The 27,130-nt window shown below is 39.7% G+C and overlaps 2 protein-coding genes across 2 annotated transcripts in view; one reads left to right on the plus strand and one right to left on the minus strand.

Annotated features, from left to right (window-relative positions):
- LOC127568854 (sphingolipid delta(4)-desaturase/C4-monooxygenase DES2-like) overlaps nt 1-732 on the minus strand; it is a 49,820-nt gene extending 49,088 nt beyond the window's left edge. Inside the window, exon 1 of the mRNA XM_052013077.1 lies at nt 315-732. Coding sequence (XP_051869037.1) covers nt 315-732 — 418 coding nt within the window. The remainder of the gene's footprint in view (nt 1-314) is intronic.
- On the plus strand, nt 506-22,655 carry yy1a (YY1 transcription factor a). The gene is made up of 5 exons (XM_052013091.1): nt 506-1,450; nt 14,862-15,027; nt 17,203-17,263; nt 20,032-20,190; nt 20,940-22,655. The coding sequence occupies exons 1-5, from the start codon at nt 949-951 to the stop codon at nt 21,120-21,122; spliced, it is 1,071 nt and encodes a 356-aa protein (XP_051869051.1). The 5' UTR covers nt 506-948; the 3' UTR covers nt 21,123-22,655.
- Nucleotides 22,656-27,130: the final 4,475 nt, after the last annotated feature.

The raw sequence follows: 27,130 nt of genomic DNA on the forward strand, positions 1-27,130 counted from the left end.
ATCAACTGTTGTTAGAATATCATATACATAGTCCACGTTACAGTACAGGTGCTCGAAGAAAACTCTGGTCCCGATTTTATACGTAAACTTCACGTTTAAAAAAAACTCACAAAAAACATCTTTTTCATAAACCTACAAAGACAATTTCTAACTTCTTAACCCATCTTACAAATAATACAAATTGTTCAGGAAGCAGAATAATTCGTGGGCATGTTTGGAAAATGATGACAAACAGACCCAAGGGAAAAAAAAATCACATCCATAGACAACTTTTATTTTTGATTTTTTTTAATAAAAAGGATTATCATACATACCTAACATTTCTTTTCTTCTTTGTGTGTGAGGCTGATCCGTATACACCCATTCAAAATCAACTCGTTTTGTTTTCATCCCCATGGTGCTGGATCTCTGATGCACAACCTGCCCGCTAGCGCGCCTGTGCCCCTTTAGCGCGCTGTCAGTCCATTCCCTCGGCTTTAAAGCCGCCGCGGAAACTCCCGCGTCCGCAGCCAGGGGGCGTGCGGCAGCAGAGGAAACCCATTGGCACAGGTCCAAGCAGGTGAGCAACAAAGAGAAGTTGGCGCAAAGCTTCAGCCCGCAACCAGTTGCGAGGCAAAAATCGGGAGGACCCGACGTACGCCACAAGACGGACGATACTGGCCCGAAGCCCCGCTTTAACTTCGGTCCGCAGAGGAAGCTTTTTATTATAATGAGTGAAATGCGTTGGCACATGGCAACAAGGGCAAATCATGAAGGACAGGAAGTGGAATGAAGTCTCGCGGTAGTTGCTCGCAGCGCCCGAGCGGATGGTGGCTGCCGTTTTTTTGTGTCTTGCCAGGTTTTTTTGGGTGCCGATCTCTTCTGCTTAATTGTTGCCGAGAGGAAAACCGGGGGCGGGAAAAGGTGCCCGGAGGGGGGAAATAAGGGAGAGAGGAAGAGAAATAAAACATGGCATCGGGCGATACTCTGTATATCGCTGCGGACGGCTCGGAAATGCCGGCCGAGATCGTGGAGCTTCACGAGATCGAAGTGGAGACGATCCCGGTGGAAACGATCGAGACGACGGTGGTGGAAGGCGACGAGCACCAGCCCATGATCGCCCTGCAGCCGCTCAGCGACGACCCGAGCCAGGTCCACCAGGAGGTGATCCTGGTCCAGACGCGGGAAGAGGTGGTGGGAGACGACGCCGAGCTGCGGGCCGAGGACGGTTACGAGGATCAGATCCTGATCCCGGTGCCGTCGGCAGGGGCCGAGGAGGAATTCATCGAGCAGACGCTGGTGACGGCGGTCTCGGGCAAGAGCCGCATCAAGAAGGGGGCCGGCAAGAAAGCCACCAAGAAGAGTTATCTGAACGACGGGGGGTTGGACCGGACCGGCAGGAAATGGGAGCAGAAACAAGTGCAGATCAAGACCCTGGAGGGGGAATTCTCGGTGACGATGTGGGCTTCGGGTAAGTGGCGTCCAGACGGCGCTTGTGTGTGTGAGACGGGGTCCGGGGAGGTGATCAGTCACCAAAGAACGGGCTGGAGCGAGCTTTCCCTGCAGCTCTAGGGCGTGTCCCGCCGGCTGGGGGGGGGAGGGGAGGACAGACCGGCGGAAAGGCGAATATTTCGGTCTTTTCTGCGGCTCGGCGGGAGCTCGGGCGGCTCTACAATGTTTTTGTTTTGAAGGGAAGCCATGTTTCCCCAGGTTATGGGCGCCGCCATGTCAGTATGGCCGCCCGAAAACATGGCTTCCCGATGGGGGAAGATGGCGGCTGAAGATGGCGGGCGGAGCGGGAGCGAGTGCGCTGCTGCTGCTCGGGCCTTGGGCGGCTCTGGCCGCTAGGCTCTCGCTCCTGCTAGGCCTCATGGCGTAGTTCGACTTTCGGCAGCGGCGCGCAACCTAACCTGCTCGGTGGACACGTTTAGCGAATGGGAGCGGGCGGAGGCGGGGCGTGGGGGATTGACAGCGCGCCAGAGCTCTCCTCCGGCCCAACGGACCTCTTGAAATGGCCAATGAGGTGGCGGAGGGGGTGGGAGCTCGGCATCAAGTTAGGTGGGCTGGGCGCGGAGGGGCGTTGATCGTGCGAGGTCGGCAGCTGCGGCAGAGCTCCATCTTCATCGGCTCACTGTTGATCATTTCTGCTCCAGTCTCTCCGCCTCTGCGATAAATTTTGGAAAATCAAGTTCGTCAGTTTTGTGTGTGTGATTTTAGAAGGGTTCATTGTGAGGTCTGGGCGTCGCGGAAGGCGGGCTATCCTTTTTTTCACGGTTTTGGTGGTTGGGTTTTAAATTTAAAAGAATTTTTTTTCATCGAACCGAAGAGGGTAACAGCATACGACGTTCAAGTGGTTTTATCTCCGTTTTTTCAGTATTTGCTGCCCGTTGATCGTGTTGTCTCGTTCAGGGTTAGAATTGAGGTCGTTAGTCCCATGAGGTCTGAATAAAAAGGGAATTGTAACCAGTTCCAAATGTAAGTTGGCGGAATCCTGTACTTGAAGCTTTACAGTCGTGTACTGTGTTCAGACTGAGAATAAGTTTCGATAATGGTGCAAGGCAAAAGTTAAGCTCGGATTTCTTCGCTCTTGTGGAAAAACTTCAATAGCTGGATGGGGCTGGTCATTTTGGGGCGTAAAGATGAACGTTAGAAAATAATAAGTGAGCCATTTTTATTCTCGGCCAAGTAAACAGTGGCAGCAAGAATAGTTTCTCCCTTACCTCTAATGTCCTTGGTATCTTCATCATCCTAGGCACTGGTAGTTCACAAAGGTAGGTGGTAGTTGGGATGGGAGGAGGAACTTGTTTGCTTTTACAACTGAAGGTTTGGTGAGTGTAACGAATATAAATTGTTAGAACCAGGAGAGGACAAACACAATAGTTAAGAAATTCAGCCCAATCTTTATGCGTGCATTGAACAAATGGATAATTTTGGCTTTTGCTCGTCGATTCACTTTTAATTTAAATTTCGATTACTAAATATCCCAGGTTCATTGCACTTATGCTTGAATCACTTTGTTCTAATGTGACAAGTTTCAGATAATGGTAGTTCTTTGTAATTTGTGGAAATAAAGTTGTTAATGCTATTTTCCCTCTTTGAAATTCCAATTTATTTTCATCCTCCTGACACTGTTTGAAATTGGGCAGATGTTCAGATTGCATCGCCTACTGACATTTTTTATGTCATCAGTTTTACCTTTTTCATCAGAGCATGTCAGAATCAGGACATCATCACTGTTTGAAATGATCCCTTTATTGTCTTGCACAAAATCTGTTCCTGTTTTGTATTTATGTCCAAAGTATCTTCATCCTTTACTGAAGTATTTTAGATATGTATACTAGGTGTTTTGTCAGGACAAACTCTCTATAGCCTCCTGTAACTAACTCTGCACTAACAACTTGTAGTTGAAATGAAATTAAAAAGAAAAAACAAAGTATGAATTCATTGTGTCTTTTTTTATATATAACTTTGGTTTTGTAACTGGAGATCTAGGGGGTTTGGTTGTGTGAAGAAATGGTCACTATAATTGCTGTCTTTTCTGTGGTTCAAGTTGTTATTTAATAGAGATGTTGAAAATTCTTAATGGTTTGGATGGAATAGATCGGAAGAAAGTATTGTTAGCAGAAACCCTAATAGAGTGCATAAATTCGAAGGTGTACAGTGGTAAATAAGTGGATAGTGTTTTTTATAGTTAGTTGTGAAGATCTTGAATGCACTGTTTGAAAAGTTGTTTTGTGTAGAGGCAGTAGTGACTTTCAAAGAAGAATGGATTTTTGAGTTGAGAAGGAGCCAGGGTAAAATAATCTACAGAGCTACAAGTGTGCTTAATTGCATAGTTTGAGATAGTGTATGAACAAAAGGATGACTGCCCTTGTTCTGTATGACTTTAAAATAACTGATTACTACCAGTGTATAGTAATTATTAGGCAGCTGTTCTTTTGCTAAGTAATTTACTGAAGCAAAATATTGATGTAGAGAAAAAATCTACTGAATGTATAAGATATTAAATGATATTTTAGGGTGATTTTATTTCTCTGTGCAGTTGGTTAGTTTGAAAAGTGAAAATAGTTTGCATCCAAATTTAAATGTTCCACAGCCTATTCTATCAAAGCAGTCTCTGCATATCTTTTAACTTCGATTTATTTGATTTTCTTCTAAATGGAGCTTGTATTGTGGTAAAGAAAAATTACATTTTCTGTCTGCATTCTTTGTCCATCTCCCTGTGGTTTCCATAGATAGGGTGGTTTGCAACCAGCTGTTATCCTGTATCTAGTTACAGTGAAATTCCAAGGATCAAATGGATGTCACTTTCTTCTCCATTTTCTGCTACATGGCTAGTCTGCACCACACAATTGGCTTGAATAGTCCTCAATCTGGTCTGCAACTATGCTTACCTTTTGTAGGTCGATGGGATTAACAAACATGGAAACTACTGCTATCCTTTGAAGCAGAGAGGGCCGTGTGGAGAACAAGCCCCAGGCGAAGCCCTCTTATTTTATTTATACCACACTGATGTCAGCAGTGCCCTGGGGAGTGTTGTAGAACAGAGACCAAGGGTCACAAGGACATAATTCCCTGAAGGTAGCAATACGTGTAGACAGGTTGGTGAGGAAGGCATATAGCATGCTTGCCTTCATCAGTCGGGGCATTGAGTATAAGAGTCGGGATGTTGTGTTACAAGATGTTGGTGAGACTGTACCTGCAGTTCTGCTAGCTGTACTATGGGAAAGGATATGATTAAGCTAGAGAGGATGCAGAAAAGATTAACAAGGATGTTACTGGTACTGGAGGGCTTGAGTTATAAGGAGAGACTGGATAGACTGGGACTGTTTTCCCTGGAGTGAAGGAGGCTGAGGGGTGACCTTACAACCCTTTATAAAATCATGAGGAGCACAAATAAGGTTGGTTACAGTAGTTTTTCCTGGATGGGGAGTCTAAAACTAGAGGGCTTAGGTTTGAAATGAGGGGTAAGATTTACAGAGTAACCTGAGGGGCAACTTTTTCCACACAGGCTGTTGTGTATATGGAAAGAGCTGCCAGAATAAGTGGTAGGTATAATTACAACATTGAAAAGACATTTGGACAGCTGCATCAATAGAAATGGTATAGAAGGATATGGGCCAAATACAGGCAAATGGGACTAACTCGGGTGGGTACATTGGTCAACGTGGACAAGTTGGGCTGAGGGGCCTGTTTGTGCTGTATTACTCTGACTATGTAATAAGCCTTTAACTTTCTAAATGCTTAACAATTGGAGACGGTTTTTAAAATATTTAAAAGCTTTTAAACTTCCTTTAAATTAACAAATTAAAAACAAGATCACTGTAATCAAGGTTGGTAAATGTGATTGAGTTAAACAGCAAAGCAAGTGGTTAAAATGTCTGACCTCTGCATCTGTACGTTCTAACAGAAGTCATGAAGCCAATATGTGAGGAGAATGTTGCTGCTTCTGACTACATTTCAGTGAATTTTACTATTCTCATAATTCTGTCGTGACTATTGATACTTGTCTGAAATCATGAATATTTTGGTCAATAGGCTTTTGTATATGAATGGAATAAATCAGAAATTCATTTCATATGATGGAAATATCTCTAATTCTCGATCAATAATTGATTCCCTCTTGTTTGTAGAAGTGTTTACTTCTCAAATTTATGAAAACTGCACGCTTCAATTTTTTTCTGAAAATAGAAATACAAATGCAGCAAAACTCAGATAATCTAGCACCCTTGGGGCTTTGGTGCTGGACTAGCAGATTTTCCAACTATTGGCTGTTCCTATTAATACCCTAACACACTTTTATTTAACTTTCTTTACACACAGCACATCAGTATACTAAGTTTTCCAATGGATCTCATGAGTTTAGAGGGAGTGGGAAATCTACAAGCACTCTGGACCCTGACTTTGGCTGCAAACCTACAAGTTCCTGACCCCAGTGGTTGTAGACCCTAACCCTGGTTCCAGCCACACACTCCAGTTCCTATTCTGGGCTACTGAATGAGCCAGGTTTTGGACCAAGAGGATTTCCAAACTATTGGATGTTAGATTATGGTTGTATTAAGGGTACAATTCATAACCCTGAATAATAGTTGTACCATTATTTATAATACTGAGGATAAAATATCTAGTTCTGGGGTTTATTGAGGCATTTGATTGGGGTGGTGATTGTAGGTTTTACTGGAGAAAGTCCCTGTTTGAAATCTGCGTTTTGCCTTTTTTTCCCCCCATTGTATCACTGGAGATTTCCTTATTATTCCCTTATCCACCTACTTGGCATTGTTTCTTAATGCTAAATCTTTTGTCTGATTGAAAGCTTACTGATACTGAAAAATCTGGATATTGTACATATTCTTCCTCCAAAACAATTTTGGTGTCTACTGGGTTTTTTTCAATAGAAGTTTATATGATTGAGGGGCATAGATCGAGTAGACAGCTGGCATCATTTTCCCAGAGTCAAAATGTCTAATACTAGAGAGCATGCATTTAAGGTGAGAAGGGGTAAATTCAAAGGATATGTGTGGGGCAAGTTTTTTTTAAAGAGTGGAGGGTGCCTGGAATGCACTGCCAGGGGTGGTAGTGGAGGCAAATAAGATTTTGAGAGGCTCTGAATGTGCAGAGAAGGGGGGTTGGGGGGGGATATGGATATTGTGTAGGCAGAAGGGATTAGTTTAATCAAGCATTTAATTACTAGTTTAATTAGTTTGGCACAACATTGTGGGCCAAAGGGCCTGTTCCTGTGCTGTACTCTTGTTCTTCCTAAAATATGGTTAGGTAATGTGTTTATTTAGTTACCCTTATTACTTTGCACAGAATAAGTTGAGACCAGCTTTGCTGGATTCTTCACGTAATTGAAGTATATCATCCCTCGTACCACTTTAATCAATTTCCATGCCCATTCTAGTTCTCCTGACCCAGAATATTGTGATAATTTAATGTGCTGCACCAGATTTATAAAGGATTAGTATAGCTTTGCTTTCTTATTGCATAACTGTAATTGGGTAATGTCAAATCCTTTCTGGGGTGGCTTCAATATACCATGTGACCATCAAACTTCTTTTACGTGAACCCCCAAGCTATCTGTTCCGAGCCACCTTAAATTGTACCATGAATTTACCTACCAAGATTCATCACTTCACACTCTTGGTTGAGTTTTATCTGACATGAATTGGCCCTTTTTGCCTGTCCAAATTTTTAGTTTTCTAATATTCTCATTGATTTTGCTTTAGTTTGTCTGAAAACTTTAAAATACTGAGACAGATCAAGCAGAACTTGTCCCCCTTCCTATAACTGATTGGAATGAAAATGGAGAATCTACACCCCTGAATCCATGTGAATTTTTGGAAGTGATTAAATCTAGGACATTGATTTTCCTTTAAAAATTTAAGTAAATATCTTTTTCCTTATCCCACAATCTGCATTGAACTGAACAGGGCTTTTGATCTATTGGCAGATGAAGGATTCAAGTGACAATTTTTGCAGTGTTGTGCTGGGGAATCCCTGCAAGTTGAACCCCGCCACTGGCCTCCATGAGGAGTTGAATGGCAGTGCAAAGCAAGCTTCCAAACTTTACATGTGTGGCAGCAAAAGTCAGCATGATCCATCCTTTGTTTCCCAATTCTCAATTCTAAGTAATGAAGCCATCAAAGTATTTTGGTCTTAGCACCAATCCCAAGTGAACATCATTATAAATTTACTTCTGATAATTCACCACATCCATCTGACCTTCTGCCTCTTTAACCAATTTAAGATCTGCACTGGCACTACTCCTTTAATCCATGTGATTTACTTTTGCTATCAAATCTAATATGGCATCACTAAGTGCTAACACAAATCTATTGTCATTAACCCATGCTTTTCCAAGTGACCATTGTATACAAGAATATATACATTGTATACTTAATATACAAGAAACCTCAAGAAGCTGCACATCACTTGATTTATCAGGCACAGTAGTGTAGCGGTTAGCATAACGCCATTACAGCGCCAGTGACCCAGGTTCAATTCCGGGTGCTGTCTGTAAGGAGTTTGTATGTTCTCCCTGTGTCTGTGTGGGTTTCCTCCACATGCTCCGGTTTCCTCCCACATTCCCAAGCGTAGCGACACTTGTGGGCTGCCCCAAGAACACTCTGGAAAAGAAACACTGTTTAGATGTACATGTGACTAATAAAGTTATCTCAAGTTGATTAGATTTTTTCCTCATTAGAAGTGAAATATTTTTGCCATCCTCCAATCTTTTTGAAACCACTTGGATTTTCAAGCAGAATTCAAAAGATTGTGGGTAGACCTACAAATAGTGCTATTTTCATCCTTCATCAGTATTAATTCAAGCCAACCAGATTGAGAGATGTTTCTACTTTGAAATATCTTCTATTTTTGTATTGCATAATTTCTTTACTCTGACATTAGCAACATCTAGTTTTGTGATGGCAGGTCCAAAGTATGTCTTTTTGTCCCTAATTGATGCCAGTGTGCTATTCCTGGCATGTAATATTTTTAGTCCATGCAAGTTAGATTTAGATCTAAATTGAGATAATTCAACTAGTGCCACTATTTTATTTTTCCACTTTGAAATCTGCTTGCAGCCCTATCCTCCATCCTAATATTTGGTGGCTATCATAGAAAGACGGTGGTCTATCAGCTCTTCAGCTCTAATTAAATAGATACCACCTTTAAGTTTCAATTACGTCATCCTTTTTCCAAAGCTGTAACGATACGTGCAACCAACCCAATATGTAATTGTATTTTGTACATCTGAGTGCATTGCAGCTGAAAATGATGTTCCCATTCCTCCCTTATTGGAAGGAGGTCAGTTCTAGGACTATTATAACTGCCATGTGTTGTGGTGTACCAATCTTGTTTGCACAGAATTTTGCAGCAAAAAAAATACCCATTCAGTCCAACCAATCCTCAGCAGAGTTCATACTTCACTGGAGTGCTTCTCTTTATAATTTTATCAGTGCAACCATTATTCCCATGTACTAAGCTGTCTTTAAATGCATCTCTGTTTGCCTCGAGTAATTCTTGTGGTGGCAAGTTCCACTTTCTTACCGTTCTGGGGGTAAAGAAGTTTCCAATTTCTTGGTGACCATCTTGTGTTGATTCGTTTTCTTTGCTGACTGAAAACAGATTTTGTCTACCGTTGTACGATTTGCTAATATTAGAGACTTTCAGTATTCAGCTTCTCAGGCCTCTTTAGAAAATAAATACTGCAATAAATAGCTGTTTGTGCTTTCCTTTTGATATGCCTTAATGCTGCTTGTACCATTTTCATGTATCTTGTGTACTCTCCTGGAATATTAAAGTCATTTTTGTGGTTTGTCTGCAGCATTACAAGTATAAATGAGCATCTATAGTGTTCACACTGAAACTCAATTTAAGAGGACAAAGTTTTATTATAAGGATCAAGTCATCTACACAATAGCTTGATACGTTCCTCCATTTTGTATTTTTCTAATGCCAGAGTCAAGATGACTGGTTCTCTGATCCTGTTCCAAAATTATGCCATTATCAAAAATTGAGTTACTAATTGTACATTTGCACACTAACACATTTCTGTGCAATTGTGTGTAAATTGCCATATCCTATTTTGTCCAGTCATGTTGCAGAATTCATTATGCTAATACAATGTATCTCCATGTTATGACACTTATGGAGTTCACAAATCACTAGATGAAATTACACCTAAAATGGGAAGTCTGAGTTTTGAAGCAATTAAAATATTATGGTAGAGCCAACAATACTGATACAATGAACTGAATATCTTTTACAAAGGTATTGCTTTAGTTCTGAATTGGGGAGAGTGGTGCTTTTATTTTCGAGCTTTTGTTGCTCTGATAAAATAGTACAGGTGACCGCATGTTACAGCCATTCAGGTAACATAGATTTGCCCTTACAGAATTAGCAGATTGCTATCTAAAAATTTGAGATGCAAAATAAAAAATTAATTCTTACAGAATTTGTGTAAAGGCAAAAAGTAAATACATTTTTGTTTCAACTTGTTTTTCTTGACACGTGCGGATGATGCAGCTTCACATTGTGGAAAGTCACTTAGATCTCCCTTACTGATAAAGATTATAGGGCTTGGAGGTGCTGTGAAGATAGGCTGTTCCATTGCATTAGATTTGCTGAAGCCAGTTTGATGACAGATGCTGATTTGTAGTTACAGTAATTGCTAAAATTGTATCACTTTCATTACAATGCAAGAATGACAACAATTTGGAGTACTTGTAGTTAAAGTAATCCAAAATGGCAGTTATGCAACCTTCTGTAGCATAATGTTCTCCAAGCCATAGGGTGCAGAGGAGATTTATAAGGATGCTGCCTGGAATGCGGAGCATGCCTTATGAAAGCAGGTTGAGAGAACTTGGCCTTTTCTCCTTAGAGAGAGACAGAGGATGAGGGGGGGACCTGATTGAGATGTATAAGATGATGAGAGGTATTGATAGGGTAGATAGAGGCTTTTCCCCAGGGCTGAATTGGTGGCCACAAGAGGACATAGATTTAAGGTGCTGGGGAGTAGATATAGAGGAGATGTCAGGGGTAAGTTTTTTACTCAGAGTGGTGAGTGTGTGGAATGGGCTGCCGGAAACGGTGGTGGAGGCTGATACGATAGGGTCTTTCAAAAGACTGTTAGATAGGTATATGGAGCTGAGTAAAATAGAGGGCTATGGGTAAGCCTAGTAACTTCTAGGATAGGGACATGTTCGGCACAGCTTTGTGGGCCGAAGGGCCTGAATTGCGCTGCAATTGTTCTATGTTCTAAATGATGAGAACCTAAGGTGTCACTAAAATATCTTGAAAATGTAACGTTGGTGTGTGAGATGTGCAAGTTTGGAATGCTCACCAACTTGGTTGGCCAAAAGCAAAACTTGGTTGGCCTAGATTCCTTTTATAGGTCAGGATGCAATGAATTTAATGTTTTAGACCTGGATTGTTCAAATACCAAGGGAACGTGAGCTATTGAACATAAGACCACCTTCGCAACACTTTATTATTTCATCTTGTATCTTTATCCTGTGTACCTTCCATTAATTATTTTGCACTGTAAAATGATTTAAAATTCAAAAGTTTTGCATTTTAATTCCTGATTTGGTGTCTGAACTCTTCAGTGTGATTGATTTCCCTGCCTGTTTGATGACATCACTGTTATTGAATACCAGACATTCTCTCTTGAACTGACACTTGATGGCAACCAACTTCAGATACAGGGATTTAAAAGCAAAAAATCTGTAGATGCTGGAAACCGGAAAGAAAATGAGATAAGATATTAGTCACGTGTACATCGAAATACACAGTGAAATGTGTCTTTTTGCATTACTGTGAATGTGCTGGGGGCAGCCCGCAAGTGTCATCACTCTACTGGCACCAACAGAGCATGCCCACAACTCCCTACCTGTACGTCTTTGGAATGTGGGAGGCAACCAGAGCACCCGGAAGAAACCCACGCAGACATAAGGAGGGAACATATAAACTCCTTGAACCTGGGTCGCTGGCACTGTAATGGCGTTAAGCTAACTGCTACACTTACCGTGCCACCCCCCCCCCCCCCACACACACACACACACATTCTAATGGTGGAACTACTTCAGACAGTGTAACAGGAAGTCCGTGCCAGAGAGATCCTTAGATCGTTGTGAGCGACCTTCAGGGTCAGCAGCAACTATTACTATTCATTTGTGAACACCATTGCTTAATGGTTAACTTTCTATCTGTGTTATAGAATCCATTTAAAAGAATAAAAGGCTTTGAGACATACTGTTATGCACTAATATTGAGCTGCTGGTGACGTATCTATATCCAAACAGCTGTGTCTTCAGACAGTTAATGTCTTTGGTAAAATGGGGCATCCCTGTCTTGCTGGTCTATTGGGTTTCTAGTCAGTTGTGACCCCAGGATGTTGACAGTTAACAATGGAGAGTTGGTAATACTGTTTGCATTGAAGATGTAAGGGGTGGCGCCTCTCTTAACTTTCAGCTCTTGAATCCATGCCTAAAACAAGGTATGACCATGTAGTTTGGCACTTATTTATCACACTATATATGTGCATTACTAGTAAACGGTTTATTATTGTCACATGTACCAAGGTACAGTGAAATATTTTGATTTGCAAAGGTCCTGAACTGGAGCAGAGCAAATTTTGGAGGTATTGGGCAGGATCTTGCAGAGTTGATTGGGTGAGATTGTTTGCAGGGAAAAGAGCATCTGCCAAGTTGGAGGCTTTTAAAAGTGTGCTGTCAAGAGTTCAGGCCTGCATGTTCCTGTTAGGGTGAAGAGCAAGGCTGGCAGGTCTCAGGAACACTGGTTAATGAGAGATATTGAGGCTCTGGTTAAGAAAGAGGGAGGCATACACTGCGCTTAAGCAGAATCTCTTGATGACTACAAGAAGTGTAGGTGTCATACTTAAGAGAGGAGTTAAGAGGGCAAAAAGATAATATGGGGGATCTGGCTGGCAAGGTGGGGCAAAATCCTAAGAGATTTTAAAAATATATTAAGAGTAAAAGGGTGGCTGGGGAGAGAATAGGTCCCCTTAAAGATCAGAATGGCTGTCTGTGTGTGGAACTAAAGGAAATGGGAGAGATCTTTTAATATTTCTCTTCACTATTAACTGTTGAGAAAGTAATGGAAGCTAAGGAAATGGGTGAAATGAGTGGTGATGTCTTGGACTACATACGAATTAACAAGGAGGAGGTATTGGAGGCCTTAAAGTGCATTAAAGTGTATAAATCCCCGGGGCCTAACCTGCATTCTTGTGGGAAGCTGGAGAAGAAATTGCGGCAGCCCTTGCAGAGATTTTTGCTTTATCTCTGGCCACAGGTGAGGTTCTGGAGGACTGGAGAGTGGCCAATGTGGAACCATTGTTTAAAAAGGGTAGCAAAAATAAGCCAGGAAACTAGGCAAATGAGTCTGACATTGGTGGTAGGTTAATTGCTGGAGGAGATTGAGGGACAGGATCTGATTCAGGACAGGCAGCACGGCTTTGTGCGTGGGAAGTTGTGTCTGAAAAATCTGAGTTCTTCGTGGAAATAACCAAGAAAATAGATGAGGGTAGGGTAGTGGATGTTGTCTGTATGGACTTCAGCAAGGCCTTTGACAAGGCCCCACATGGCAGGCTAATCTGGAAGGTTAGATCGCATGGGATCCAGGGGGAGATAGCTGGCACACCATTGGACATAGGCCCCCAGTCCTAGAAGCAACTTTTGACTATTGCTCTCTGCTTCCTACCATTGAGCCAATTATGAATCCAGTGTCCAATGGTATGCCACAGGTCAGTGCTGGGTTTGTAATTTATGTAAACATTTGGATGTGAATGTACAAGGCATGGTTAGTAATTTGCAGATGATACTAAAATAGGTGGTGGTGTAGAAGGGATCTTAATCAGCTAGGTATGTGGGCTGAGGATTGGCAAATTGCTTTCAGTCCAGATTAATGTGAGGTATTGCATTTTGGGAGATCAAACCAGGGTAGGACTTGTACAGTGAATGGTAGGGTCCTGGGGAGTGTTATGGAACAGGGACCTTGCATAATTTGCTGAAAGTGGCATCATGGGTAGATAGGGTGGCAAAGAAGGTGTTTGGTTATGCTGACCTTCATCAGTCAGGGCATTGAGTATAGGAGTTGGGAAGTTATGTTGCACTTATATAAGATCTTGGTAAGACTGCAGTTGGAGTATTGTGTACAGTTTTGGTCACCCTGTTATAGGAAAGATGTTATTAAACTAGAAAGAATGCAGAAAAGATTTATCAGGATGTTGCCTGGACTTGGGGCCCTGAATTATAAAGAGAGATTGTAGACTAGGACTTTATTCCCTGAAGCGTAGGAGATTGAGAGGTGACCTGATAGAGGTATACGAGATCATGAGGGGCGTAGACAGGGAGAAAGCACATAGTCTTTTTCCCAGGGAGGGTATAAGATCAAAGGTCTAAGATCAGAGGTGGGATTTGAAAGGCACATCGGGCTGCAAATTCATGCAAAGGGTAGTGTGTATTTGGAATGAGCTGCCAGAAATGGTGGTTGAGGTGGGCACGTTAGCAACATTTAAAAGCCATCTAGGTAAGTACGTGGATAGGAGATATTTAGAGGGCAATGGGCCAAATGCGGGCAGATGGGACTAGCTCACTGGGCAACACGCTCAGCATGGACAAGTTGTGTGGAAGGGCCTGTTTCCATGCTGTATGACTCTATGCATACTATTTATTCAGGCCATTTCATATCAGTACATCGAGGTAGTACAAGGGAAAAGCAATAGCAATGCAGAATATAATGTTAGTTACAGAGCAGTGCTGGCAGACAATAAGGTGCAAGCCCATGACTAGGTAGATTATGAGTTCATCTTATTGTACAAGATGTCTGTTGAATAGTCTTATAACAGTGGGATAGAGGCTGTCCTTGAGCCTGGTGGTACATGCTTTCATGCTTTTGTATCTTCTGCCTGATGAGGGGGGGAGAAGAGAGAATGTCAGTGGTGGGAGGGGTCTTTGATTATGTTAGCTGATTTCTGAGGCAGTGATCTACCCTAACAAATGCAGAAAGATCTATTGGCTACATTGCTGGCATTTTACATAATAGCTAAAGCCTCTTACACTTTCTGGATTAAATCGTTGGTGTGCAGGGTGTCTGATCCCATTATTAAATACTGCAAACAATGTGATTTGCAGGGCCATTGTTGCATTTCCCAGTCAAAGTGCTTTTACATCATTTGCTACCACCATATCAATTTTCCATCTGGAGAATTAATAAACAGTGACATAAGCCTTGAATTTCATTATCGGCCTTTGGTGAGGAATTTTGTCACTTGGATAGTTAGCTACCTGCCCTCATTATCTCTTGTGTCCAGTTAGAATGTGAAATGATCTTTGAAATCTTGTATTACTTTTGTCTTTCAGATGATAAAAAGACTGATATTGACCATGAAACAGTGGTGGAGGAACAGATTATTGGAGAAAATTCTCCACCTGATTATTCTGAATACATGACTGGAAAGAAACTTCCCCCTGGTGGAATACCTGGTATTGATCTCTCTGACCCAAAACAACTGGCAGAGTTTGCAAGGTGAGCAATGCATGGGCACATGCATCCCTTAAAGTTTGTAAGGAATATCATTTCTATAAGGACTGCTTTGGTAATATGAACTATTCTTGACATCATAACATTTTACCTGTGCATGCATTTGTTTCTGTGCAAGTAGTACTAATAAGAATAGCCAGCTACGAAATATTGAACACTGTATAAACCTTTGTTAACAATCTCAACAATTCCATCTTAAGGATTTTGTATTAATAAGCACCTTAAACTTCTAAGTGAACCAATTTGAAGTAAGTGGAAGTATGTGCCGTACTTTAATCTCAATCATGCTAATGAATTGTCTGTAATGCATATGAAGTTTCCCAGTTGGGAAGGTGGTATACATGCCAGCTAACTGAATCAGTGAGCATAAGTAGTGATTGGTAAAGTTGCAATTTATGGGCTGCTAATTGTTGGGATTTGAATAACTGAATTATTGCATTTAACCATGAGAATAAATTAAATTCATGATGGTTGAAAGCTAGAACAACCCTACCTGCCACTGGACCAATAGATTATCTGAAGAAAATTTTAAAAAAAAGTATCTTCTGGTGTTCTGTCCGTAAATGAGCTACACTGGCCATTCAAATCATAATCAATTGGCCTGACATGGATACTAGTTATTGGAGCAGAAAAATTGCAAATGGAAGATGAAGTGCAAGTGAATTGCATTTTCACATGAAATGGCTGTTTGGGTCCTTGAATGATGGGAAGGGAAGAAGTATAAGGACAGGCTTTGCATCTCCTGCTATTGTTTGGGAAAGTGCCATGAGACTGGTAGAGATGGAAGGATGGATGCTAGGGGTAGGACTGTGGGGAGAAATGGAGTCAGGAAAGTGAAGGATAAGATGCTTTTGGAATTCAAGAGCAGATGAAACCTGCAGCAAAAGATAAAGCAGAACTATGGACCAGAACCTCTTTGAAATAGTCAGTGCTGTTGTCGAGAGCAGGTATGTGCTGATACATGGTATTGAGCAAGGATCTTGAATTGCAACAAGAGCAGTGATTTAGGAAAACGCTGGATAATTTTGACATGGCTGTGATCATGGGTGGATCTGAACTATGAAGGGTGGAATTTGTATTGAAATCCATGTGGAATAAGTTGGAGCCAAAGATGTGTTAAGGAAACCAATGTCTTGTATAGACAAGAAGGGAATTAGAAGCTGTCAAGGGTGAACGCAGTTAGAGATGGACAGAAATCCTGTTGGAGAGTGGAACAGAGAGAAGTAGCAGTGAAATGGCAAAACAAAATCTGCATTTCCTGGGAATCAGTAGCAAAAACAAAATACCAAGTTGTGCATCCTTACTCCATGCTATTTCATACGCTTACTTTTCAAGTCTTTTAAAGATTTGTAGAACCTGCTTAACTAATGGCAGATAATTTTGTGTCTCACATTTTCAAACGTTATTAATTTCTTCATTCAACTTTGCTTTGTTGTTACCATTTCAATGATCAGTGGAGGTGGTCTATCACTACTTATTCACAACTTATTTATCTTAACACTTCTTAAACTGAGGTCTCTTTCAGTTTGGTTATAATTTATCCATACAATTTTAAAATCTCATAACAGTAATCACTTATCCTTGGTATTATTTTATTTATTCTGTACTATACCTTTCTCTCTCTCTCTTCCTAAAGTGGGACATTCAAAATTAATAGGACTATCTGCAGTTATCTTGTACAAGTCCAAAATTGCCTCCTTACTTATTGTACATCTTGTTCGTATCCTTCATTTAAAGAGTACATTTACTTTCCTTTTTACTTTTTTCATCATTTGTCTCTAGCAGGTATGGATTTGAGTCTTCACGAGAAGGATGGTGATTAATACAATTTAGCATAAAAGAAGGATGAGCAATTCCTCTTTGGTGTGCTTTCATCATTTTGGAAGCAGGGCTTTAATTGAGATACTTTGATAAAGGGCTATGTTCAAGATGAAGGGGGTTACCTCCTAAAAGGTACTCACCAGCAGGCTGCTGTCTTCCCTCCATTTAACCTACAATTTAGCATGTTAGCTTTTACACAAGATTTGCTGCCCTAGTTACAAAGTAAGATGAATTATAAATGTATTTACAAAATCCAATATTTTTATGAAAACTGTCTTGCACTAGTCATCATTTCATTTGATATCCTGTGAGTATTGATGGTTTTGTCATAATCTGTAGAATGAAGCCAAGGAAGCAGAAGGAAGATGATGCACCTCGAACCATAGCATGCCCTCACAAAGTGAGTATACATGTGAGGTATTGACACCATGGGTGCAACAAAGCTTTATTAGTACTTAACTAAATTGAAAATAATCTTGACATAAAAATCAGTTCATGGCTTACAAGCTGCTTTTTCTATTGATTGATTTCATTTGAAGCCAGTCTATGTTTAAAGATCTTCAACAGTTCTCTGCTGAGTGAATAGGAATAGATATCTAACTGTTATATGCTGATTTATCACGTCTATCTTGTTCGCAAAACACATTGAAGTCTCTCAGTTTGGTGGGTGTTGCTGTACTGAATTCCAGAACTTTTGAGTTGGCTACAGGGGGGAAAAAAAAAGTTAAGCCGTTTCTGGCAAGATCCATATTTAGTGTTTGAAATGAAAACTGGACATTAGAATAAATTGGCAAAATAATGTGTGATTATGCACCCAATAATCATTTGCCAAATCGTAACCCCCAGTTGGGCTCTTACTCATTTAATGCATATCCTTTCTTCAATTAAGCAGTTTCACTGAAAAATCCATTTCATGCACTTTCTGTAATGATGCATAGTTTCCCCTGGCAATTAAGAGTCGTGTCAAACTCACTAGGTTCTGAGTAATTTGTTTTCTGTTGTTTATAAAAGTACATTACAGAAGGCGCATTGCTAAATTCTGCCTTTGTTCTAATTGAAACTTCATTTTTTTTAATCATTGCATTTTCTATTGTTTAACTTCTGTGGAAAATAATCATTAAACCTTGTGTGATGATTGCCCCCAAGGTGATCTTGATTACTCAAGATACTTTCAACCTGCTTCCTGTAAGGACTGTTCTATTCTTAGTTCCTTTGGAATACCTGTTCTGATGATGAGACTTTCCACATCATTGCCTTTTAAGATGTCTTTTTTTCCTTAAGTGGCTTACTGTCTATCATGCTTGACAGGGCTCTCAACTCCCTCCTAAATTTCCCACTCTTCTGTTTTCACCCCTCTCTCTCAGACAGAATACAGAAAAGGGTTCCTTCATCATCATCATCTGCCCTGCAAGCTTTCACATTCCACAGGTCACCCTCCATAATTTCCACCACTTCCAATGGGATTCCATCACATGACACATCTTCCCTCCATTCCACCTTCAGCATTCCAAATCGACAGTTATTTCTGCAACTACGTGGTCAATTCTATCTCGGTCAATTCTATCTCTATCAATTCGTCCTCTTCAAGGCACTTTCCAGTTTAACCAAGGAGATGGAACACTTGCTCTTTTACTCATCTCTTCCAGGGACCCAAACAGTCCTTCCAGGTGAAGCAGCAGTTCACTGTACTTTCTCCAATGTGGTATACTGCATTCAGCGCTCAGTCTCCTATGGATTCAGGAAACCCAATGCAGTATGGGTGACTGCATTTAGAACATCTCCATTCAGTCTGCAAGGGTGATCATGAGCTTCCTGGTGCTTCAATTCTCTGCCCCCTCATTTTGCCCTCTCACTCTCCTTTGGCTTCCAACAATCACCAAAGTAAACTTGAGAAACGGCACTTTCATCTGAGTGTCTGGAAGCTCCTGGTAGTAAGAATATAACAATTTCAGGTAGCCACTCTTTCCCTGTCCTCTGGCTGCACACGTCTGTTTTAATTTGTTTCTTTTTCACTTTAATGAATTGCCAATTTTTTTAAAAATACAATCCAACCTTGACATAACAGATTCCAGGGGGCAACTTCAGTGTGCATTATTTAAGTACCTGAATTGGCAACTGAAACTTAACATTTACCTAATATCCGTCATGGGGGACATGGCAGTGATCTATCCAAAACTATGATGTAATGAAGTACCTTGACAATTTTAGTCTGCACTCTATCGCAGGCATTTCCACTGTTTTCTCCACATATCTCCCTCTTTACAACTTAATACTCATTTTTTCCAATTCTGATGAAAGGTCCTTGACCTGGAGTATTGACTCTGGTTGTCTCTGCACAGGTGCCACTTAATCTGCTGAGAGTTTCCATCATTTTCTGTTTTTGTATTTCTGTAATCCTATTTGCATGGAGAGAGACTTCAGAATTTCTAAAGAAAACCGGCGACAAAATAACATTTAAATGAATCTGGAAATACACTTTGAGAATCTTTTGGGGTGTATAATGCTTTGAGACTTTATATTTCTAGATAATTCTGTAAAATTGATTATGTACTGTATGTTGAATGGTTTATTTATTCTACGTTGCTGTCTAGCTTACCATGAATGTGAATGAGGTGAAATGTTGTGAGATCCAATTGGACCTGTTCTTTGTACTTAGGGGCACACTGGCTTAATGTAGCTATCAGGGATTAAAGAATTTTTTTTGAATCATTGAAAAATGCAGTCTTTACTGTTCTGTGCAGTCTTTTTCATATATTAACATAAATGTGAATATTATTTTTGACATTTGTGAAACAAAAAATCTTTTTGCTCAAGTATTTATATATCTTGTAGTAATTTGGAAGATTTTTGTAATTTGTCTCCTTTTGCTTAAAAACTTCAATTGAGAAGAGCTATGTAAGCCTTATCGCTGTTGCATTGTATTTTAAATATAGGTTCAGTGGCCAGTCAAGGTTACTTACACTGGACAATTAATTGGACTCTAATGCATTGCAGATTGACTGCTATTTTGTTTCTAAATTTAACCTCTGGCATCTTTTGTCCATGCCTTTTATTCCATCAGTCTAATTACAGAAGTTTGGGTAGTTTCCATAGCTTTCATGCATTTGTCATAAGTTATGACAAATAAAACCAGGTGACAAGCATAATATCTCAACAATTTTTTTCCAGGGTTGCACTAAGATGTTTAGAGATAATTCTGCCATGAGAAAGCATTTGCATACTCATGGCCCACGAGTGCATGTTTGTGCTGAGTGTGGAAAAGCTTTTGTGGAAAGCTCAAAACTGAAACGACATCAGCTTGTTCATACTGGAGAAAAACCCTTCCAGGTAAACATTGTTATGTTGCCTCTTTTATTGCCATTTTAGTCCCCAAATTTGGATTTGTTTATTGTTGGGTGTGGAACTTGGTAATTGACAGATTTGCTGAATTTTATTCTGGGAAAGCTCCCAGAACTTTCGATCATGTAACAGAATACTATTGTGAAAATCTAGCTGGTAATCTTGCTAAACGTGTTCTCCTTTATCTGTTGTTAACTGGGTGGACCTTCATTGGGATTTGTCTTCTAAAAATTGTGGCTTTTGCCTTGAAGTAGTAAACCTGATTGCAACATTACTGAATTGATGACATAAAATCACGGGTAACTTGATGGAAATGATGCTGGATGCTGCAGTATGTTCTTTCACCTTAAGAGGCCTGGGCTTGGACTTGAGGGAATTAATGGGCTAAAATTCCAACCTTAAATGTCCCAGAGAAAATTGGTTTAGGCAATTCTCTGATCTGTAAGTGTGAATTTACAACGTTAAAACAGAATTTTGCTTAATGCAGCACCCTTGCTCTTGTAGCATCAAGGTCTAGGAGGATGGGAAATATTTAAATCACACCAGTATAAAATACCTTTCAGATAGTTGGGAAAGATTCCTGGAAGCTTTCCTATTCATGAAAGACCCAGACCTAATCTATTTTGCATAAAGTTTAGAGGGTACAAATAATACTTCAATGTATGTTTATTTTGTGTTATGTGACCTATGGGGAGCTCTTTCTGCTAATAAAATACTTTTGTTTTTTTTTGAACTAGTGTACATTTGAAGGATGTGGAAAACGCTTCTCACTGGACTTCAATTTGCGCACTCATGTGCGAATCCATACTGGAGACAGGCCCTATGTTTGTCCTTTCGATGGATGTAATAAGAAGTTTGCCCAATCAACTAACCTGAAGTCTCACATCTTAACACATGCCAAGGCCAAAAACAACCAGTAGATTTCTCCAGGAGGGAAGCACCTAGTCCTTAGCAGGGCATTATATGACCACATTTGGGCATAATGTTGACCTTCCCTTTGTATATTTCTAGAGAAGAATTTTAAATAACTCTTGCATAACAAAAACAAAGACTTGTTTTGATAAAGTAGTCAAAAGGTTGGAGATGATGATGCTAGGATGCTCTTCCTGTTTTTGTCCTGTATTCCTGTTTCAATAATGCCTTGGTGTTTTCTAACGAACACATTACTCTGGGCATAAAAGCCCTGATGAACTTGCATTTATCAAAGTCAGTTCTTTACCTGACAGTGCTAGAAATTGGACTTACTTTCAGCATTCATATAAATATGACACTCTCCCAGTGCTTAGAGCAATTCACATTTTTAATTTTGTATTTTCCAGGTGTGCATATTGTACACTCATTTGGATATGCTAGTAATGCAGATGCTATGTGATTTTTTTTTGAGTTTGAATTTTTTGCTTGTAATAGTTCCTTTAAAAATCATAGAATTGGCAGTAACTGTACTACATGCATATTTCAGAGTTATTTCCTGTATAAAGTTTCAAGAGTTTTTGGTTTGTTATCTTAATTTGGTTATATTCTTTGATGTTAACACATTTTGTATAATTGTATCGTATAACTGTAATGAAATCATGTAGTATCAAAATTATAGTACAGTGATTCAATGGTGTTAATCAACTTAACCTGTTTTAGTCACAATGTTTTTTTTGATATGTACTGCCGGATGCTAAAGTCTCATGTAATTTCTATTAGAGCCTGTTTCAGTTGTGTTATGCAAAAAAAGCAATGCTCGGTTCCATTAGTAGAATGTATTGTGCAGGCACTGACCTTTTATTAACACCTGTTAAAATGTACATCCCATGTACTAATTAGATAAAGGCCAACAATAAAGTGTGGTCCTGAAGCAAGCACTTGTTAGAAAGTGATTTGCAGAACATTATGATTCTCCTAACTGCTTTAAATCCAGCATGAGCAATGAGTAAGAAAACAAAAACAGAGTGAACCTATTACAAGATTTATATAAAAGAACACTAAAGGAGATCATGATTTCCTGTGCAACTCCATTCTGATCTTTCTGAGCTTTTCTATGTTACTGTAAATAATCGGTGAAGTCTTTTCAAATTCCCAAACACAAGTAACTATCTTCAGAATGAGATGGATATGTGGCCCCAGATGAAACAGAGTATAGTCTCTGTTTAGTTTAAATTGTAAGTACTGTAGGTTGACTTTGGAAATAAATCTTTTTCTGTTTTTAACTTTTCAGAGGAGTTTTGTATTAGATATTTAATACTTTTTGTTGTAATAGCTTCATTTTTTACTCTGCTGAATGTAGAATGTCTTAATTATGTCATAAGGTGATGCAAGATAACTGATAAATAGGAAGGGCAGCTTGATTTTTTTAAAACTTGCCAAATCTGCAGTGTAGTGCTTGTAAGCAATTGTAGCCACCCACCATGTGTAAATTGGTTCAGTGTGTAGAACTCTAAACAAAAAATTAAAGTTTCAATTAATTAGTGGATTTCCCATAATTTTGATAAAGATTGGTCAAAAGACTTGTTTCAAACAGGAAATGTTACACATTGTTACTGAAAGAATTTGGAGAGAAGTTCATAAAACCTCATCAAGGGATAATAAAGTGAGTATTTTGATTGTTTATTGGTAAATGTGCAGTTTCCTTGCCAACTGGCATAAATCAATCTTGTCAGTAATTTGAGATTTTATTTCATTCATGGGATGTGGGCGTTGCTCATGAGGCCAGTATTTGGCCATTCCTAAATCTTCCCAAGAAGGCAGTGGTGAGCTCTTGATTTGATTCATTGTGGCCCTTGAAGTGTAGGTTCTCCCACAGTTTTATTAGGTTGAGATCTTTGATTAATCAATAGCTTTCTTCCACATCAACTTGTGTGTAACCTTGGGGGGGTGGGGGTGGGGGGGGGCAGTGTGCAGTGAATGTTGAAGTTCTGGGATGAATGCATTTTGTATGTTAGGTTGGTGGTCATTTCCCTCCCCCACCCTGAGTGGTTCTGTCATCCTTTGCCGTGGGTCCAGTCTGGCTAGCATGGTTATTGGTAGTTGTCTAAATCACTTGGTGAGGAACATTGATGCTCCACAACACAAAGTAGATTCTGTGCCCTTGGTTTCTCAGTACTACTTTCAAGTCTACAATGTTGACGTATTAATTGATCAACTGATGAGAATAGATCCACATGTGTCTTGAATTGATGCCATAAGATTTCATATCTTTTAAGCCATCATTGAGTCACATTACTCGGATTTGTCCCATTTAAATGTATCCCTTTTTAATCTGTCAATGGTGGCTTGTCCTGCAGATAGAGTGGAATGCTAGTGATGATAATCTGTGTATGTTGGTAGAAAGTTATGATTCTAAATCTGCTGTTGCTTGTCTGAGATGCACATTCACAAGATGTTCAGTAGGAGACCATCGTAAGGTTGATTAGGTTTACGATATCTTCAGTTTCTTTTTAAATTATAGTTAACTAGTTGATTTATTTACAATTGTTCATTCTAACCTCTTGTTCCAGGTTAACTGAATTTGAAGTTCACAGCTGCTGTGGTGGAATTCAAACTTTGGGAGGTCTGCAGTAAGATCTGGAGACCAATCACTGGTTAGTAATATGACCACTATTTCAATATTGCAGTGGAAGATGCCATGTAACCTTGATCCAAAAGCAATGTAGGTTCTGGAAATCTGAAGAAAAAACAGAAAATGCTTGGCAGCTCAGGCTGCATCTCTACGTGGTGAAAGAGTTTGAGATTGATGACATTTAATCAGAGCTAGGAATAGTTAGAAACAATTTTAAGTAGCATGGAAAGGGAAGAGGCAGCGAGAACTGAAGGGGAAAGCCCTCCCTGTAATTTTGACCTTGTCACGGTAAGAATCCCCTTGACGCTTCTTGCATATGTATTTCATTTCAAACTGTTTCAAATTTTTAATTTAATCACTTTTTTTGATTTGCTGACATTATGCCCTGGTTCTTGCTAATAGTTCTATGTGGAACTTGTGCCATTTACCCACAAATGCCACTAGGTTTGTGATTTCTTTGCAAATGCAGCAGGATCTTACTGAGATTCTTAAGCACTGGTGGTGGAAAATCTGATGCTCTTGGTTTTAAACTTTTGAAGACAGTGAAAAATGAAACATTGTTTCTGAACATTGGGGACATTCAGGGGCATTGAAAGTTCTTCATGGCTTTTAATAGTCATTCACCAAACTTTGCCTTCTGTTAAAGGTTTTCTGGAGAATTTCATGGATAGTGCTTATTCTGGCCTTCCCTTCTTGACTGATCAGCTCAATGTCCAGCTGTCAGTCTTAGTCTTGCCACTTGTTTCCAAGATGTCCTCAACTAGGTAGATCTAGAACAGGTAAGTTCAAGACACAGGAATTGAAGTGTTGCCTGCAGCCAGTGGACCCCACAAAGTCTGGCCCAGTATGTTTAGTAATTTTCATAAGGCTTCTCCAAGAGCTTATATTTGAAACAGATTTTACTTTAATTGTGTATTCTGTTTCTGTTTGCAACTTGTGTTCTGTGTAATTTATTCCTTCTATATTCTTTACCTTTGGAAAATATTTTTGCAAACTTATGATATTTGCTTGCATAGAATTGTGAGTCTCAAATTCGTAATTTTTGTTGCTAGACTATTTGTCTCTAGCAATACGGATACTACCAAGGACAGTAATTGTCTGCTTTGAAAGAGTCGAAGACCTTAAACAGAACAGCAGTAAGACTGAAAAAATTCAGTGAGCTCAAATGACTTAATACTGAAGTCCGACAATATTAAGGAGTAAGCAGTTTGAGGTCCTGTAAGAGAATTAACCAGAGGAGGAAAGTGTGTGATTACAAGTATGCAATCTGATTAACTGTAGTTTATAGAATGACATTAACAATAGTATTATCAAGCATAGGGAAAGAATCCTACAGAGAAATTGCCTATTAAATCATGCTCAAGAATGAGAAGCAGAAAAAAAAGGCATTCACTTAAGGCAACGGAGAAGTCATCTTGGGCTGACCTGTGCCAAATAAAGCATTAAGAGGAAAATGCTTTTGTTAGAAATTCAGAGTACATTGAGAGCAATAGTGGTGATCAGTACATTATGTGAGTCTAAGGATGCACCTATCCATTATTTATTTAACTAAATATTTAAGTTATGATCGTCAAGCAGTTCCTAAATACACAATGTATTTACACCACAAGATATGAGTGGAGAATGGTTCTGAGAAGAACAGCATCCTGAAAAATCCTCAAGGTGGCAGCAAACAGCGGAAAGCATGAAAACTAGATTTTGTTAATGTAGCAGCTAATGTACCCAGATTCTGTCATCAGTTGCACCTAGTCCTATCAAAAGGACAAAACATCCTGAAGCTAACACAATGATGGATACATAAGTAATGAAAACAAATATAGAACCTATTAAATGTGAATTGAGTACTAATTTTCTGGTAGCTTTTTGTGGAAAATATCAGTACATTGTCAATAAGTGTTAATTACAATGGTGTGGTAAGAAAAGTTGCAAGTAGAAATGGATTGATGATAAAAGATTGGGGGATAATTTTGGAATATGCATCATATCAGAAGAGATTTTTCTAATGAGCCCATTTTATTGGGACCAAGAGAATGGAAGATGCAACAAACATAAGCTCAGTTTTACAATATACTGGCCACATTTACACATTGGATGTAAACAAACGGAAAAGTCAGCAGTTTTTACACAGCAGATGCATGACTAAGTACAGTGTGTAAATGTGCTAGGCTGAATCAAAATTATTAATACCTTCCATAATTTTGGGACATCTCTGCTTTACATCCAATGCGTGTAGTATCTGTTTCATTTTAGGAAGTAATGATGCAGTGATTTTTGCTTCGAGAGTGGAGGTGATGGAGGTTGAAGGGTTTCTTCATGAGATGAAACATTACAGCAAAAAAAGGAGTCAGTGTGATGACACAGCCTTGCTTGATCTCAGTCTGCACTGGAATTGGCTTTTTGGATTAGATGGTAATGATCATGCTTTGCATAAGTGAAGGATGTTGGTCAGTTCTCAAAGTCAAACTAATTCTGTCAACAACTGCTTCAAAGTCATAAAGTCTTTGTCTAGTGGATGATGCTGCTTTCTATATTTTTTCTGGGATTTGTTATCATCTGGGATTGTCCATTATATCTCTTGATAGATAAAATGTACATTCCTGCTCTGGCAGGAGCCACCAGCCCATTGGGAGGGGACAGTTGAGGAATAGTCAGTTGTGACAGGCAACAAGATGATACTTTTAATATTGCAATCATTTTCTTTACTGTCATGAATGATATCTCTCAAATCAGTAGCATGTTCTCTTCAATGAATAGAACACATTTGTACCAGAACTACTACTTTGCCAAGTTGTAGGTCTCATCTGCTCCAGAACTAGTTGCCAACAGTATACAGATAATTCCTGTATTAAGGAAGTTGGGCTTGTGTTCCTAGAGCAGGAGCAGCTTTGCATTTAGTCTATTTTCATCAGGGTAAACTGGGTGGAGACATCTTGCCACTTGTAGCCTGCCTGAGGATTCCAGGCATCACTTCCACTCTTCATCTTCTAAAGGAAAATTGTTATTCAGGATGCTTTGTTTTTAGATAGGTGTCCCATTCACTGTGGGGTGTTGGTGACTAGTCAGAGGCCATGTTCTTTTTCATCTGTTGGTATCTCAAGTAGGCATACTGCTCTGAACCATAGTATTTCTAAGGAGAGCAAAGAAAAGGCTTCAGTCTCTGAAGAAATGTAACTGTCTCATGAAGAAACCTGTCTCTTGATCACTCAGCCTAATGGCATTGTCTTTGGGAAGGCTGAAAATAACTTGTCTTTTGAATAGTAGCACAGTAAGGACAACCATAATCAGTGGAAAGAGTATACATCACTCTAACCAACCTATCCACCCACTTTATCAAGCTCCACCTCCCACCTGTAATAGACCATTGATCCTGAACAGAATTCATAA

The sequence above is a fragment of the Pristis pectinata genome, chromosome 1, assembly GCF_009764475.1.
Source record: "Pristis pectinata isolate sPriPec2 chromosome 1, sPriPec2.1.pri, whole genome shotgun sequence".
NCBI lineage: Eukaryota > Metazoa > Chordata > Chondrichthyes > Rhinopristiformes > Pristidae > Pristis > Pristis pectinata.